Source organism: Nannospalax galili, unplaced genomic scaffold, assembly GCF_000622305.1.
Source record: "Nannospalax galili isolate Female #2095 unplaced genomic scaffold, S.galili_v1.0 scaffold734, whole genome shotgun sequence".
Lineage (NCBI taxonomy): Eukaryota > Metazoa > Chordata > Mammalia > Rodentia > Spalacidae > Nannospalax > Nannospalax galili.
This window is the reverse complement of record NW_008337073.1, coordinates 4111255-4128990: the sequence shown is the minus strand read 5'-3', so window position 1 is coordinate 4128990 and position 17736 is coordinate 4111255. Positions and strand designations below refer to the sequence as shown.

Sequence of the window (17736 nt, the reverse complement as noted above, 5' to 3'; positions counted from 1 at the left end):
TGCGTGTGCCAACATCTCATTGTTAGTAGCGAAAACAATGAGTCTTTCTACAAGGAACAATATATTCTAAAAAAAAATGGAGATCTTTTTTAAAGGTTAAAAAACTCATTCAATTTTATGTCTTACAGGGCTTATACTGAGTTAAATATTGTATAACTGTATTAACTTAACTGTGAACCTAGAAACTTGCACCCATTTGTGAAAGAGATGTACTCTTGCTCTGGAGTGTGTTACTGAATATGTTAAAGCTGTAGTGAAATGCTTCTTTTAATCATGTAATTAAAAATTAAAAAAATAATGATTTAAAAAATATAAAAAAAACCCTGAAAGATAATTATTTGATTGCAATTGATGTTTACAATAAAGTGTGAGGATCAACTTGGAATTTCATTATATTCCTTCCTGAGGCTTTATTTTGTCACATGCCCAGGCCCTGGCCCAGATCTAATCATTAAGAGTATCTTAAGATATGGTATGAACATCTGCATTTCTTTTATCATCAACAAACACTGTGTGTCTATTTGTCTGTCTGCTTCATTCCTTGAAGGAGTCTCACCATGTAAGGCAGGCCCATCTCAGATTCACATCCTTCTGCTTCAATGTCCTAAGTGCTAGAATTAAAGCCTACACCACAAAGCCCAGCATTAAAAGATGACCACAAGTTCTGGCATAGCAATTATTGCTTGACATTACGTATAAAGTATTTAATTAACCCCTATTATACAATACTACATTCGTACAGACCTGCTCTTAGCCTATAGGAACTTGATAATAGCTTTACACAAAGACCCATAACATAAAGATATATAGTTTGTGTTTCTTTAAGTACCTTTAAGATCTTCCACTAACACTATTTATCAATCTTATTTCCCCCAAAGAGATCTGTGGACAAACACATTTTATCTTATACTTCTTGTTTTTTCCAAAGATTTATTTTTATTTTATGTGTATGAGTGTTCTGCCTGCATGTAAGTGCATCGTGTGCATTCAATGCCTGCAGAGGCCAGAAGAGGTCATCAGATCTACTGGGTGGAAGGGAAATTACGGACGGTTGTTTGCTACCATGTAGGTACTGGGAACCAACCTGAGTCCTCTGAAAGAGCAGTCAGTGCCCTTAACCATTAAGCCAGCTCTCCAGCCCCATCTTACACTTCTTAAAGTATGCGCCTTCAACTGGCTCTAATCCTTAATACTACACCTTATTTAGAAAACAAACTGAAAATATCTGCTACACAGGACTACTGGACATTGTTTAACTTACTTGAACACACAGAAGCTTTGATAGTTCATTTGGTATTGATTTTCTTTTCAACAAAGGAAATTAGTCACAACACTCAGGAAAATATTACATGGAACTGAGTTAAAAAGAAGGAGAGAAAAAAAAAAAAAAGAGTAGGGTGCTCTACTTCCTTTTCCTAACCAAGGAGGAATTTCCCAAACTCTAGTATTATATCCACAGCCAAGATTTTGTAACAGATGCCTATCAAACTCAATTCCTAGGCATAAGGTTATCATAAGGAAGGCAATGATACCAATTCCCAAAGTAGGCAATTTTCAGTTAACTGTTCAATAAACATGTTACTAGCTTAAGATTGAGTTTGGGTTTTTTTGGGTGGGGGTAGGGAATAACTACGAGACCCTTCAAAGCCTAGTAATAAAGCTTGCTCCATCTATCAAGTCAAATCTTAAGAGAAAGTATGAGTGCCTGAGGACTCTTCCCATCTTTCTCAATAAAAACTGACAGCTGTCATGCTGGCCTCATTTCTGTCATTCTTAAAACACCCTACCTCTAGGGTTTCTGAAAGAACTAAAAGTATGAGTTTTATAAGATGAAAAGGTTTCTGAAGAGCAGCTACAACAACGTTCTTAACATTTCTGCACTGTACACTGAGCTGGGCATGATGGTGCATACACAGTGGTACTTACTACTCAGGGGCTTGAAACAGGAAGTGTGAGGCTAGCCTAGGCTGCATAGTAAGATCCTGTCCCCCCAAACCAAGAAGTTAAGATGATTCATTTTACTATAATTAAAAAGAAACTTATGTTGGCCGGATGGCTCAGCGGATAAGGGCGCTTGCCACACAAGCCAAACCTGGTGACCTGAGTGTGATCACTGGAACCCATGTAAAGGTGGAAGAATACCTCCACAAAGTTGTCCTGTGACCTCCATGTGCATGCTGTGGTATGCGCACATGCACACATGTGCATGTGCACACATAATAATAATAATCTTTTTAAATTTTTATTTTTTTAAAAAAATAAACCTCTTGGAGCTGGAGAGATGGCTCAGCGGTTAAGGGCACTGACTGCTCTTGCAGAGGACCCAGGTTCGATTCCCAGCACCCACATGGTGGCTACAAACCATCCTTAACTCCAGTTCCAGGGGAATCTGAAACCCTCTTCTGACCTCCGCGGCATTGCATGGGACGTGTGCACTCACATAAATGCAGGCAATACACTCATACACATAAAATAAATAAATGAAATATTTTTTAAAATGTTTTGAAAAGGGAGAAGAATTAATTTCAATAAAACTATTGTATAAATCAGTAATAACTAACAGGAACAAGTGTTTACCAAGTCACTGGTACAGCAATATTCAAAATATTTCATATTGTTAATTACTTAAAAAATTTTTGGAGATAGGGCCTTGCAGTGTAGCCTTGTAATGACCTCAAAGCATGGTCCTCCTGCCTCAGGTTCCCTAATGCTGGGATTACAGGGGTGCAACATAATACCAGCTCATGATTATCTGTTTTAAAATTACTTTAACTTTTGTGTGTGTGTGTGTGTGTGTGTGTGTGTGTGCATACTCATGTGCAGAGGGTTAGACAACTTGCAGAAGTTGGTTCTCTCCTTTCACCATGTGGGTCCTGGGGATTGAACTCATGGCATCAGGCTTAGCAGCAAGCATCTTTACCCACTGAGCCATCTTGATGGCCCTCCTTTTATTAATGGATTTATTTTGGAAGAAACATGACTCAAAATAATAATAAAACATTATATTATGATCTACTCCAATGTCAAAACTCTAGAAATTAGTGCGCAATGTTTGGAAATGAATCCTGCTCCTCTGGCGCTTAACATTGTATTAACAGGCAGACCCAACACTTCTTTAGAGCAATACAGTGAAGAATCTTTTATTTATACAGCTGTTTGGCTCCAGGAAAATCTAAGGTAAAAAAAAGTAAAGTATCAGTACCATTTTACTAACTATTATAAACAGACCTGTCATCTGCTACATACAGATGGCCCTGACTCATGTGTACACTCCCTCGGCTACTGCACCAGCTCAAAAGCAAAGCCCAGGCATTAAGGAAACAGTGAAACATATATACTCACAATTAAACACACACACACACACACACACACACACACACACACACCTCTTTTTCATATTACTACTTAGAATACTTCTAAAATCTCTTCTATGAACCCATCTTTAACAGTTAAAGCAAACACCTCTTCAGGACACATTATCATTTAAATGTACAACATCCCTCTAAGTGTTTTTAAATTAAGCCAACCTTCCCAAATACAACAGACTAGACTAAAAACAAACACCTCCTCCTCTTCCAACTGCAAATAATTTCCCAAAAAGTTTTAATAAATTTCACTATTATGACCCAAGCACACCATAACTTGCCAGCACAATGTTATACACCATTTTATAAAAATGGGGGTGGGCAGAAAACCTCAGTCCTCTCAGTGAGCCCTACTAAAAAATCAACTAACTCAGCTAGACACAGGAAGTGTCTCTCTTTTAAATACCACAAAAATGTTTGTGGATTTCTTTAATTGGAAAGTTGATAAAGTATAAAAATAGCTTGCCTTATTCTAGGGTAATTCAAATGAAACAATAACAAATTTCCAGGCTGAACCCTATACATACAATGTTACCTGTACATACAATGCGCCTATACCTGTTCATTATAAAGTATTAGGACTGGAATTAAAGCTCTTGCACAAAAGCTATAAGTATTTTAAGTATGTGTGACATCCCAAAGAAAGGAGGAAGCATAACTGGCAGAAAATATTTTAAAATTCCTAACCACTCTTAATCTAATTATATTGGTTCAGTAATAAAGAAAATTTGAACAAAGGTGAGGCACAGAAATTAAGGCTGAAAACAATTCATTACTAAAGCCTCCCTAACTTTAAAAACATGTTTATGAGCTGGAGAGATGGCTCAGTGGTTAAGAGCAGTGGTTGTTCTTAAAGAACTGGGTTTGGTTTCCAGTACCCATGTGTCCGAACTCCAGTTCCAGGGTGTCCAATACCTTCTTCTGGCCACTGTGGGCATTGCATGCAAGGGTGCACTTACATACATGCAGACAAAACACTCATACACACTAAATAAATAAATATAGTTTATAAATAACTATGTTAGTGCATGATGACAACTCATAAGCATACACATAACCTCACAGAGAAAAGAAACACTTCTCCAAGAATACTTTAGTCCTTCCTTTCTTATTTCTGATTAATCTCTTGCTTGTTTAATACACTTTGATTATGCCTAGCAGTGTAACACTCCAATACACCCAGGCGTTAAAAATAATACATATCAGAACATTTAGTGTGCTGTTTGACAGTTTCAAGTTGCAGGAATTTTAAACAAATGCCAAGCCCAAGGAAAGCAATGAAAACTGAATCTGATACTAAAGTGCTACTTCGAGAAGTAACTGAGGTGAAACTTCAACCTCTTGTACTACAAATTTTCTTACCAAAGTTTCTTCCAATGTATATTAAAACGTTTAAAAAGCACTTCACACATTATTAAATTCTGGCTTTAAAATTAAAGTCTACGACCACCTGGGCAATTATTTTCGAAAATAAAAACTGTTCCTTTAATCATGTTCAGCAGTACAATGACCAGAATTGCTTAAAATTCACAGAAAGGTAGGCAGGGGCTTTGTGGAAAGGATGCGTGGGTAAGTGGAAAGGAGGCAGCCAGAAAATAAGGCTGTATTTATACCAACCCGATAGAAACAGAAAACCCACTGGCAATTTGACTCCTTTACAACTCAGGTCCTGGGGCTCAAAGCTCCAGATGATGAGCAACGCTGTTTAAAGGTCTTCCTAGTGCTAAGAGTCGCAGCCACTTCTAGGTTTCAAGGCGACCCTGGCTAGTAGTGCTGGAGCGAGTTACCTCGAGGGGGAAGGCTGTCCCCGCTCAGGATAACTGCCCTCGCCTCGCCAGGACCCAGGCTCTTCCCACGTCCCGCAAAGGCAACGTCGCAGGAGCGCTGGGAGCGAAGAGCAAATGCTCCGTCCAGCTGAGAGTCACCGGACGGCGAGGGTTGGAACCGGGTCCCGCAGCCCGGGAAGGCGAGATCGGCGGCCAGCGCCAGCCCCGCTCGGCGGCGGACAGCGACCCCAGGACCCGCCACTGGGTCGGCAGGAGCTGCAGTCCGAGCCCGCCGGCGCCCGCTACAAACTTCCCCAGCGCGGCGCGAGCGCACTTACCCGCGGCAGAAGTCATGGTTGCCCCGTGCCGCCCGCGCCCCTCAATCCAAGGTTCCCCTTCCGTCCATACTCTTTTGAGCAGAAGCGAAAAGCTCCTGTAGTACCCGCATTCCGTCCCTTTCCTCAGCTGCACAGCCCAAGCGCCTCACAAAGGCGGAACGCCGGCTCCAGAGACCCTCAGGGCTCGCGGGAGCGAGCGGCCGGCTACAGGCGAGCGAGCACGCGCGCCGACCCGCCGCGCTCCGGGACGCCAGCCAAGCGCGCGTACGAGCCGAGCTCACCACCGCCCGGCGGGCTTGCGCCCCTCCTCAGCTAACACCCTCCCCCCTCCTCCAAAAAAAAAAAAAAAATCAGCTCTTCAGGCGCCCCCTGCCAGTCGGTGCCGTAAAAGACAGACAAAAGCCATCTTTCTGGCCAATAGAAGAGCTGACTCTCCCTCTTGCTCCCGCCCCTCCATCCCACATGCTCACCCTCTCCTCCAATTAGCACGTCGGAAAGGGGCGTGCGCCGCCATGTATGCCGGGAGTTGTAGTTTTCAGCCCCCCCCAGACCAGCGGGAGCCTAAGCCTGGGTGCTGCCTGCTTTCCTGCCTTCATTTCCCATCGTGCTGAGGCGGTGGCATGGCGGAGAAGGATGACACCGGAGTTTGACGAAGAGGTGGTTTTTGAGGTAAGGAGAAAATGGCGGTGGGTATGGACTGCCTTTGTTTAAGAAGGACGAAAGGAAAAGCGAGGAGGTAAGAGGCAAAGCGATTCCGAGGGAGGCGAGAGATCGGCTGACGCGCGCCAGCCGGCCCGGGTCACCAATCCTCGGCTATTTCGGGGCCTACTGACGGTCGCTGCCTGACAGGTGTAGCCGGAGAGGCCTTAGCGCGGCTCGCCTCTGTCCCAGGTCCGCCCAGAATTCCGGGTCCTGGCCCGGTCGCCCGGCCCTAGGCGGGAGCCTTGTTCATTCCCTCCGCAGGATGCCGGTACCGCCCGAGACTGAGCCTTCATGGGGCGGGACCGAAACATGCCAGGTACCCCAATATAACTCAGCCTCCTCCCTTTTCATCCTGGGTTTTTGCGGGTCTGTATCCAGAAGTGCCTCGGGTCACCGTCAGCATCAAGGCGTGGTCATCGGAATGCAGGCGACAGGTGCCAGTTTTCTGTCAGGGTTTGCAGTTATAGGTGTGAGACCTGCGGCGGATGGTTAGGGCCCGCGCATCTCAGCATCCAAGGTCCATTCTTTTGTCCTTTGCTATTGCGCTAGATGTAGTCAGTTCTGAATGGAAGCTGAGGTCTGGATATGAATGCTTTTGTGTAGGACTGTTTTAAGACGTTTCTGCCATCTTGAATGGGGAAAAATATTTTAAATGCCATTTTTCCATGAGACAGATAAAAATTCACACCCCGTAATGTGTGTATGTTTTACTTTCATTCACCCAACTAGATTTTAGAAAATTAAGAAAAGAAAAAGGAAATGACCCATGCTCTGCAATAGGAGAGTAAGGTATAGTACAGAATGTGAATTGTTGAGATATGTACAAGCTATCAGTGGAGGATTAATTTGGAAACGATTGTCTGTACTTGACACTTCAAAAGGCTACACCCAGTAAATAATAATTGGAAATAAAAAACTATGAATCAAATTAGAAAGATGAAGGGGAGAAAATGTACTATGGGAAAAGGGCTTTGAGTATTGAGGAGTGGGGGTGACAGTACCTGGTGTGCATTTTCAGGAGCTGGAGCTTGGAGGGTTGACATGTCAAGTGGTTTTATGTGGCTACAATTTAGAAATAAGAAATGTGAACCTTTGCTGTGATGAAGAGTCTGGGTGTGAGGAGTTCAGTATAGAGAGCATATGTTTTGGAAATGAGAAAAATGAATGAATGAATGAATGAATGAATGAATGAATGAAAAAAATGAATGAAAGAAAACCATGAATTGGACAATCATCCCTAAGGTAAAATTGAGGTAATGGCTACAGATTGATGCGGGAGTTAAAGGAGAAACAAATCTAGGTGGCTTAGATTTCTAGAGAAACTGGGTGACTGCATTATTTTTACCCTACTGTGATTTCTGAACATAATAATAAATACTCAAAAAAAAGTTGTATTGGACTGGGGGTGTAGTTCAGTTGTAGAGTGCTTGCCTAGCATGCACAAGGTTCTGGGTTCAGTAACCAGAACCACATAAACCTGGCATGGTGGCACATACATACCTGTAATTCCAGCACTCAAAAGGTGGAGTCAGGAGGGTCATAAGAACTTGAAGTTCATCAGCTACTTAGTAAGTTGGAGCCCAGCCTGGGATACATGAGACAATCTCAAAGCAGTATTTTATTATAGAAAAATAAAGCAAAAATATTAAATTATTCATTTCCTACCACCTGAAGATCACTTCTGTTAACAATATGCTATGTGTTCTTGTAAGTTTTTTGTATTCAAATGACTATTTTTGTATGACTTTATTTAGTTTTGGGCTTTGGGTTTTTTAAGACAGGGTCTCACTATGTAGCCCTGGTTGGCCTAGAACTTGCTATTAGACCAGGCTCGCCTCGAACTCACAGATATCCACCTGCTTCTGCCTCCAAAGAGCTGGGTTTCAAGGCATGACCCACTTTGCCTGGCTGTATAACTCGTTTTTAACATAAAAGATATATCTCATTGAGTTTTGTATGTATTTTTATTTAAAATTATCATTAATCTTTTCCCATTTATCATTCTTTGAAACAAAAATTGAGAAAGAAAGGGCCTTGCTACATAGCCAAGACTGGTCTTGAACTTCATATCTCCCATCTCAGCCCTCTGAGTATGTAGGATTACATGTGTATGCCACTCCCTGAAGAATAGTGTTTTATTGTTTATATTTACATTTACATATTTATTAGCCAATTTTATTTATTTTATCTATTATTCAGTGCTGGAGATTTAACTGTGGTTTTGCCCATGCTAAGTATGCCACACCCTCAGCCTAGCTTCTTAAAAATTTATTTACATGAATTCTTCATATATTTCTATGCCATATCTGTGAAATTATCTTTCCATTTTTCTGCTTGTTTGATCTTTATCATATTAGTTTTTATTACAATTCAGTATACATAGGAGTGGACACTTATCATGAGTATACAAATTTATGGATGTTCGCCTCTTGAGCACACTCACGTCGCCAGTATCCAGATCAAGAAACAGAATGTCATTATAGCCCCTTCCTGTTGCTTTCCAGTCACTACTCCCCATCCCAAAGAGAACCACTATTCAGAACTTTAATAACTAACCTAGATTAGTTTTGTGTGCTTTTATTGTTTATACACTGTGCAGTTTCATTTACATGCTCTTTTTGTGTCTGGCTTTTTTTTTCTGCCCTCTGGCTTTGTGAGATTCATGTATATGATTATGTGAGCATTTTATTTTGATAGTATCTCATGTGACTATTGACTATCTTTAATCAGTTCTTCTAAAGATGTTTATTAGGTCTGCTGTTAAATTACAAATAGTGCTGTTGGGATCCTGCAGTATATGTTTTGTTAAATATATTTCTGTTGAGGATATACCTAGAAGTGGAAATACTGGATCATAGAAAATACTTATATTTGCCTTACATAGATATTGTCAAACATTATTCCAAAGTTATTATCCTACACTCCTGGAAGCCATGTGTAAGAAGTCTCATTGTTCTGCATCCTCACCAGCACTAAACTTCAGTCTTTATATTCTTCTAGTAGCTATGTTTTGGTATTGCTGTGTGGTTTTCATTTTTGTATATTCTGATGAGGAAGTTAAGATGTTTAATGGTCAGTTGCGTGTCTTTCCATTGGTTCTTTCTTATTAATAACAGAAAGAAACTTTACATACATTGGATATATATATGTATATATATAATATCCTACATCTCTTAAGCAGTATGTGACTTCTACACTTTTTAAATGAAAATGTTTAGTGTATTTTATTTATGTGTATGTGTATGTATGTAGACATGTGTCACAGCACACATGTAGTGGTCAGAAGGGTTGGTTCTCTCCTACCATATGAGTCCCAGCAATTGAACTCAAACTGTTAAGCTTAGCAGCAAGTGACTTTACCCCACTAAGCCATCTCATTGGCTTGGCTTCTGAGCTACTCTTAAAGGTTTCTTTCAAAGGACAGAATCTCCTAAATTTATTAAAATCTAGTTAACCCCCCCCCCTCAGAAAATCTAGTTAACCCTTTTTCTTTTATGGTTAATGTTCCAAGGAAATATTTGAACACCCTAAAGTTTCAAAGATATTTTCTCCAAAAGCTTTATTTAACCTTTTGCAATTGGTTTGCCATCCATCTGGAACTGACTTTTTTTTGGGGGGGGGTGCTTTTTGAGACAGGGTCTCCCCATAGCCCCAGCTGTCCTGGAAGTCACTATGTAGACCAGGCTGCCCTCAAACTCACAGAGATCAGCCTGCCTCTGCCTCCCAAGTGCTGGGACTACAGGCATGCGCCACCATGCCCGGCTGGAACTGATTTTTGTGTACTATCAACACATATCCCATGTGGATATCCAGTTGACCTGGCACTAGTCTTTTCTTGCTGAAATCCATTGCCTTTTTTATAGTGAAGCTACCTTTTAAAAAAGGAAATGTCTCGCTGTGTAACCCAGGCTGGCCTCAAAAACTCACAACATCCAGAGAGGGTTTCAGTCATATTGCTGTCACACTAGGCTGCCGCTGGCTGTTTTTTGTTTTTATGTTTGTTTTTTCTTATGTTCACTTATTCTCCTTATTGTGCCTTTGGCCATTCCTGGCTTTGTTCCATGTGACTTCTAAAATGATGGGATTGTGAATTTCAGTTTTAAAAAAACCTAGTGAAGGGCTGGAGTGATTGCTCAGTAATTAAAGAGTCTTTGCTGCTCTCACAAGAGGACTTGCCATTTCCCCACACCCACAAGGCAGTGCACAACCACTGAAACTCCAGTTCCAGGAGATCCAGCGCCTTCATTCCACCTCCATAGGCACCGTGCAGGCACGTGGAACACTTATATACATGCAAGCAAAATAAAAATAAATTTTATATATATAAATAATAAATCCCTCTTAAAGGAGAGTGGATGTTATTGATCAGTTTTGTTTTATGGTTATGATTTTCTATTTTAATAAATTTTGTCTTTTAGAAGACATTGTAATATAAAGACATGGGCTCTGGAGCTGGATAGCCTGAGAAATCCTACTTTAGCTATTTATTAGTTACTGTGACTTTGAGAAAGTTACTTATCAATAGGAATTAGAGATAATATTTACCAGCAGCAGTTGTATTAAATGCCTAACTGTAAGTGAATTACTTAGATAAGGACATGGCATATTATAAGTACTCAGTGTATATTATTCAAAATTTCCAGCAAATTGTTCAATATTCAGGTACTTAGTAGGTTTCTTTTCCCTTTGTTTTAAGACAATGTTTTTATATTTGCCATTTCCCAACAATGGCAAATGTAGCCCAGGTTAGCCTTGACCTTTCAATAATCCTGCCTCTGCCTCATGCTACAATTTCAGGTGTATAACACCGCACCTAGCTTTTTTGCTTGTTTGGTTTTGGGAGGTATTTCATTTTGTTTTATTTTGAGACAGGGTTTCACATTCCTGGCTGGCCTGGAACTCTATATAGCTAAGGCTAGCCTTAAACTCACAAAAATCTGCCTGCCTTTGCGTCACAAATGGGGAGATTAAAGGTGTGCATTCCCATAGCTGGCTAGTCTTTTTTCTTTTCCAAGAGTACTTTCCTTATTTTTTAGTCTCATGAATGATACTAATTAGAACTTATTATGTATTCACTTGTGTCTTTTCTTTTTATCTTTTTTTAGCTTTCTCATTGTTTCAGCTCTCTAGATAGACCTTTCAAAGAATTGGTTATTGATTTTGTTTAATCAGCTTAATATATTTTGTGATTTTTGTGTTTTTTTTTTTTACAGACTGTACAACTTTATATATCTCATTTCTTTGTGTTTACTTGGCTAGATTTTTTTTCTAGTTTCCTGAGTCAAGAACTTGAATTCTGAAAATAATTTAGAAGACTATAAGTTGTCCTGTGAGTACTGCTTTGGTTGTATCTCATGAATTTGCACTTTGAAATGTAGTTTGCCTCACAGATTTGTGATTCCCATTTTTATTTTTGTTTGTTTGTTTGTTTTGTTTTCATTTTTGAGACAGGGTCTCCCTATAGCCCTAACTGACCTGGAAGTCATGTGTAGACCAGGCTGGCCTTGATCTCACAAAGATCTACCTACCTCTGCCTCCTGAGTGCTGCGATTAAAGGCATGCACCACTATACCTGGCTTTGATTTCTTCTTTAATCCATGACTGATTTAGTATTCTGGTGTATGGGTAAGAATGGTTGATGATCCTTCTCCATGTGTCTCTCAGACTTAAAATTCCACCTATTATGGACCATTTCGCCTATATTACTTTGGTTTGAATTCCAGTTGGATCTGGCTAGTAGGAAGAGCCTACAGATCATCGGGTAAAGGATATTGATCCTCCTGTTCTTTCTCTGCAGGGATATCATTTGGTCATTAATTACATTCCTCTACCTAAAACCATATCTCTTATTGGGATACTCTTTTATTTTATTTAATTTTTTATTGAATATTTGTGTATTTCATCCAGGACATCTTAATCATTTTTATACCCCCTTCCCTATTGGCCCCCCCACAGCCCCCTTACTGGAATTCATACATTCTGTCATTTGTGTTAAGGCCTATCATGTCAAGTTAGTGTCCCCAGATGCCCCTCAGTGTAAGTTCATCCACTGAGGTCTATTCAGCCTTTGAGAGTCCCTCCCTTTAAGAAGATTGGCTCTTCCTCAGCCAGCAATAATCAGCTGCAATAGTTCTTAGGATATTCATCTCTTTTAACTTGAACTTTGACAGGATTTCAGTAACTCTTTGTTCCCTTATCATGTAGACCTATGGAAGGTCATAACTTCCTGCTCTTCTGTTGGTTGCTTCCATGCTTCTTACGAATTTGTAAATGGTCATTTTCCTTAAGCTCTTTTCTGAGCAGAAAGCTTGTTAGACACAGTGTTTTCTTGCCGGTTACCATTTTGACAGCTCACTCAGCCCATGCAGTATATTTCAGGTTTTGCTAAATCAGCCCTGTTGGTAGATACTAAATACTATGTCAGTGTGAAATGAAGTTCCCAGAAAAGCTACACATATGCTAAACATTCTACAAGGCTAGTTGACTGATATAGAAAGCTAGGATCTGGGGCTGGAGAGATGACTCGGCGGTTAAGAGCACTGGTTGCACCTGCAGAGGACCAGGATTCAATTCCGAGCACCCACATGGTGGCTAACAACTGTACCTAACTACAGTTCAGGGTATCTGACCCCCTATTCTGACCTCTGTGGGCATTGTACAACACAGCCTAACCTATGTACATGTAGGCAAAACACTCATACACATAAAATAAAAATAAACAAAATACTTTTTAAAAGAAAGGTAGAATCTTACAGGTTGGGAACCAGATTTAACCTGGGCTGTCTTTGGTCCTCTAAATACCCATTTATTACCCACTTCTATGCATGACAACATCCTTGTGTTTGTTAGATATATCTTTTTGGAATGTTTAAACATACCCTAGCTTCCACCAACCCATTCTGTAACAGATCAGGATCAAATGCCTTGATTTATGATTTCCTTTATTCTCTTACTTAAGAACTTCATGGAACTATTACCACACATGATATTTGGACATGATATTTGGGATTGCCTCAATATTTTTTATCTAGCCACAATAACTGGTATTTGACTCTTTTTGTTTGTATGTACCTATGATGTGTGTGCACACGTGTACATTTGTGTGCATCAGTGCAGGTACACACATACCACAACACACATATGGAGGTCAGACGACAACCTCTGGTGTCAATCCTCACCTTCCACTATGTTTAGACTGGGTCTAACAACATTGTTGGTGACACTGTATGCTAGGCTGGCTGGTCTGTAAGCTTCTAGAGAGTCTCTTGTCTTCCCAGATTTCAGACATGAGCTACTGTGCCCAGATTTACATGGATTCTGGGAATTTGACCTCAAGTCTTTATGCTTGTATAGTTCACTTTACCCACTGAGCCATCTGCCCAACCCAAGAATAAGTGATCTCTTAATCCCTTTGAGGTGAGAGCTGTGGTTTTTTTTTTTTTTTTTTTTTTGGAACTTTGTCAGCCATACACACAAAAAACAAATTCATCTATCTCTCATAAGCAGAAAGGGATTTGATGCTAGGAAATGGTGGTTTGTTTGCTGTTAAAAAGTCAAAAAGATCAAGCTCTTATCAAGATGTCCAAGAATACTTGGTTGTGAAAAAGAGAGCCAAACATTAGGTGCAAGCCTGTGATCCCCAGCTTGAGGGAATCTGAGACAGGAGGATTTCACATGTGAGACTAGCCTGGGCTATATAGTGAAACACTGTCTCAAACTGAGAAAATAAGAATGTGGACCTCTGTTTTTCTTCCACTTTCAAATCTTACAGGTACACCCAACTAGAAGAATACTAATTTACATCTAGAACTCTAGCTGCAAGATAGCCTGGTCAACATCAAATATAGGTTGTCTGCCTCTGTAATATAAACATGTACTGGAATATCTAATAGGTACACTAGAGGTTGAACAAGCCAAACTGCCATGTCTATCACAGGACTTAACCTCTCCTCCCTTAAGAAAGCTTGTAATTTTTTTTTACATATTTAGTATAATACTGTGTATTTTAATGTCTCAAAGTCAGAAATAATGCTTATACATGTCATAGTCTTGAGAGGCTCATAGCACATTAAAATAAAATAAAAAATTTTAGTTGTATTTTTAGAGGCTGGACATGGGTGTAGTGGCACACACCTTTACCTTTAATCTCAGCACTCAGGAGGCAGAAACAAGAGGCCCCCTGTAAGTTTGTGACAAGCCTGTTCTCTATATAGAGAGTTCCAGGGCTACACAGTGAGACCCTATCTCAAAACAAAAAACAAAAAAACCCCACTATTTTTAAATCACATATATGTGTGTCTCTGTGTAGGTATGTGCACACAAGTACAGGTGCCCTCAGAGGCTAGAGGCGTCAGATTCCCCCTGGAGCTGGAGTTACAGGCTGCAGTGGTTTAAATGAAAAATGTCCCCCATAGGCTCAAGTATTTGAACAAACACTTTGTCCCCAGTTGGTGGTGCTGTTTGAGAGGTCATGGAGCCTTTAGGGGTGCAGCCTTGTGGGAGGAAGCATGTCACTGGGAGTGGGCCTTGGGAGTCCATAGCCTAGCCCCACTTCTAGCTTGCTCTCTCTGCTTTATGTTTGTGGTTGAAGATGTGATCCCTGAGCTTTTCAACTCCTGCCACTTGCTGCCATGCCTCCCTGCCTTTTAGACTTATCCCTCTAGAACCATAAGCCAAAAGAAACTCTTCTATAAATTACTTTTGGTCATGTGTTCCAGCAGAGCAACAGAAAAATAACTAATACACAGGTGGTTGTGATCCATAGGACATGGATACTAGGAACTGAATGGAAGAGCTAGTATGTACTCTATGGCTGAGCCATCTCTCCAGCTCCTAAAATAAATTTAAAAAATAAACTTTTGGGAAGTGTCCCTATAATACCTCTTCTTTGTAACCCTTAGTCCCTTCTTTTTAACTCTTAAAGTATCTTGTTCTAATTAATATTTCCTGGACTATTAGTAAATTTCATATTTGCAGTCATTCCAGAGCTCAGCATTGAGTCCTCCTAATCTGAGAGGAGCAAGCATACACTGAAAGATGGTGTAGAAGAGGGAAAGAAAAGCTGGGTGTGGTGGCACATGCCTTTAATCCCAGCACTTGGGAGGCAGAGGCAGGCGGATCTCTGTGAGTTCGAGGCCAGCCTGGTCTACATAGTGAGTTCCAAGCCAGCTATTTTTCAAAAAAAAAAAAAAAAAAAAAAAAAAAAAAAAAAAAAGAAGGAAAGAAGAATGAAAGGAGGGAGGGGGGAGGGCGAGAAGAAGGAAGGGAGGGGAAGATTCTTAGGCCTAATACCCAATCCTTGCCCTGGAATCTTACCACCTTCAATTCATCAGGGCTAGATTCCTGTACACCTCCAAGTTTAAACCCGTTACATTGGAGCTATCTTCCCTAAGATTATTTATTTTGATCAGAACCTTCTGCCAGCCATCCTACCCCTAAGGACAGAGAATTTTGGACCTTTCTCTGCCTACTCTAAAGACAGAGTCTTAGGCCAGTCTCTGGTAAGCAGCAGCAGGACTAGATTTAGAAAATATTAGAGTACTTGCTTAGCATATGTGAAGCCCTATGTTCAATCCCAGTACCACAAGAGGGGGAGGAAGATTTAGAAAATGATGGATACCATATCTGACATGACTGAGAAGCAAAATATGTACTGAAATACTAGATTGTTGTTATTTCATTAAGATATTTTGTGAGAAAGAATTCCACAGTCACCTTAGAAAGTTCTGATACAAGTCTTTCTTCTTTTCTTTTTTTATTTTTGTTTTGAGACAGGGTCTCCCTGTAGCTCCAGCTGGCTTAGAACTTACTATGTAGACCAGTCTGGCCTCAAACTCACAGAGATCCACCTGCCTTTGCCTCCCAAGTGCTGGAATTAAAGGTGTGTGCCACTGTGCCTGGCTCTAGTCTTCTAGTCTCTCTTCTTTCTTTTTTTCTCCTAAAACAGGGTCTTACTACATAGTTGAAGCTGGCCTTGTTGGCTTTACTGTGTAGCCTCGGCTGGCCTTGAATTTAAGATCCTCCTGTTTCAGTTTTCCAAGTTTTAGATTTATAGAGGTACCTCTCCATGCCTGGCTCATATTTTTTCATTATAACTTAATTGCAGAAAGTTTGAGTCTTTCCATTCTCTGCTACTTTGATAGGAAGGTACCTGAAAAGGAGACTTTTTTATCAGAAAGACTGATTTTCCTACCTCTTTGCATTATTTATCTTTCATCTAAACTATTTCTTTATAAATTTCTTTTAATAGAAATAGGGTTGCTATGTAGCCCAGGTTATCCTCGAACCTGTGACCCTCTTATCTTAGTCTCCCAAGTGCTGGGATTACTGGTATGCTCTATCATGCTCAGAGTGGGGAACCTTAAGTAGTTTCATCAAATCTCTGCTCTTGGTAACTTTATTAATACTCAGTAATTGATTCTTCACTAGCAAATGCTTTTTACTGTTTGTTGAATCTATTCTCCTTTTTGCCTTTATTCCTGACAGAGAAAGATCATTTTTGACTCTTATCTTGATGACTTTCTTGCCTACATCCTTTATACTGCCTGTAGAGCGTTAAAGACTAATTCTTCATTGACAATATCTTTGATTTTGGTGCTATTTTTGCCTATGACACTAAATCACTTAAATGAACAGAAATGAAGGAATGACTCTCACAATCTTCATACTTAGTTTAAAATAGATTTTAAAAACCCTCTCTTACTTTAGTAAATCCTCTTTCTTTGTATTTTAAAGGCTATTATCCTTCTCTAAAGAGCAAGAAAACATTGTGCAAAGTATTATTTGTAAATTCTCTCCTACTTGCATTATTGATTTGGCTAATGGAAGGAGTTGTCTGTAAATGTACACACCAGAGATATCTGCTGTTTTGTTGATGGAGCTTGATGCCTGGAATAATTATACATAAGAAATGTCTCCTTAAATTGTGTATTTTGGTTCAGTTTCTACAAAGTAGTAAATATATATATGTAACTGTAGAAATTTTGTTATGCTTCTATTTAGAAATAGATTGTTTTAAATAATATGATTTGGGGCATAACAAAAATTCTACTTTTATCATTATAACAAAAAACTATTAATAGCATTAAGTCATAACGCTATTTCTACAAAAGGTGGACTACTAAACTTAAAGCTAGCTTATTACCTGATATGTCAAAATAAATTACATATTTAATATGAGTTATAGAAAGTAATGTTGGAGAGAAAGTCTGTGTTTATGTCTATGATTTTGATTTCTTTATATATCCTCAGGGCTCAAATAGAGATATATAAATTCCTTTTTTCTTTTTAAAATTTAGACATTTGAAAAAAGTAATCAGTAGGTCTACATTTTATGTTTTGTGGTCCCAGGGATGCAACCAAGGGCCTTGTGCATATTAGACAAGCACTTTACTGCTAAGCTACATCCCCGACCCACTCATGTATTTGTATTGCATGTGTTAAAATGTTAAGTCCCAGGGCTGGAGAGATGGCTCACTGGTTAAGAACACTGAATGTTCTTGCAGAAGACCTGGGTTCGAACCCCAACAACCATATGGAGGCTAACAACTGTCTGTAACTCCAGTT

The 17736-nt window shown here is 39.8% G+C and overlaps 2 protein-coding genes across 4 annotated transcripts in view; one reads left to right on the top strand and one right to left on the bottom strand.

The window, feature by feature from the left end:
- The window catches only part of Fgd6 (FYVE, RhoGEF and PH domain containing 6), a 132171-nt gene extending 126414 nt beyond the window's left edge, over positions 1-5757 (bottom strand). For both annotated transcript variants that reach the window (XM_029563092.1, XM_008832077.3), the window contains exon 1: positions 5470-5757. In XM_029563092.1, the coding sequence (XP_029418952.1) occupies positions 5470-5485 (16 nt within the window). In that variant the 5' untranslated portion in view covers positions 5486-5757. The remainder of the gene's footprint in view (positions 1-5469) is intronic.
- A 246-nt stretch (positions 5758-6003) lies between these two features.
- Positions 6004-17736, top strand: part of Vezt (vezatin, adherens junctions transmembrane protein) — an 86161-nt gene continuing 74428 nt past the window's right edge. The window contains exon 1 of one of the 2 annotated variants that reach the window (XM_008832073.3): positions 6004-6138. In XM_008832073.3, the coding sequence (XP_008830295.1) occupies positions 6103-6138 (36 nt within the window). In that variant the 5' untranslated portion in view covers positions 6004-6102. The remainder of the gene's footprint in view (positions 6139-17736) is intronic. The other variant, XM_008832074.2, reaches the window with a different exon arrangement.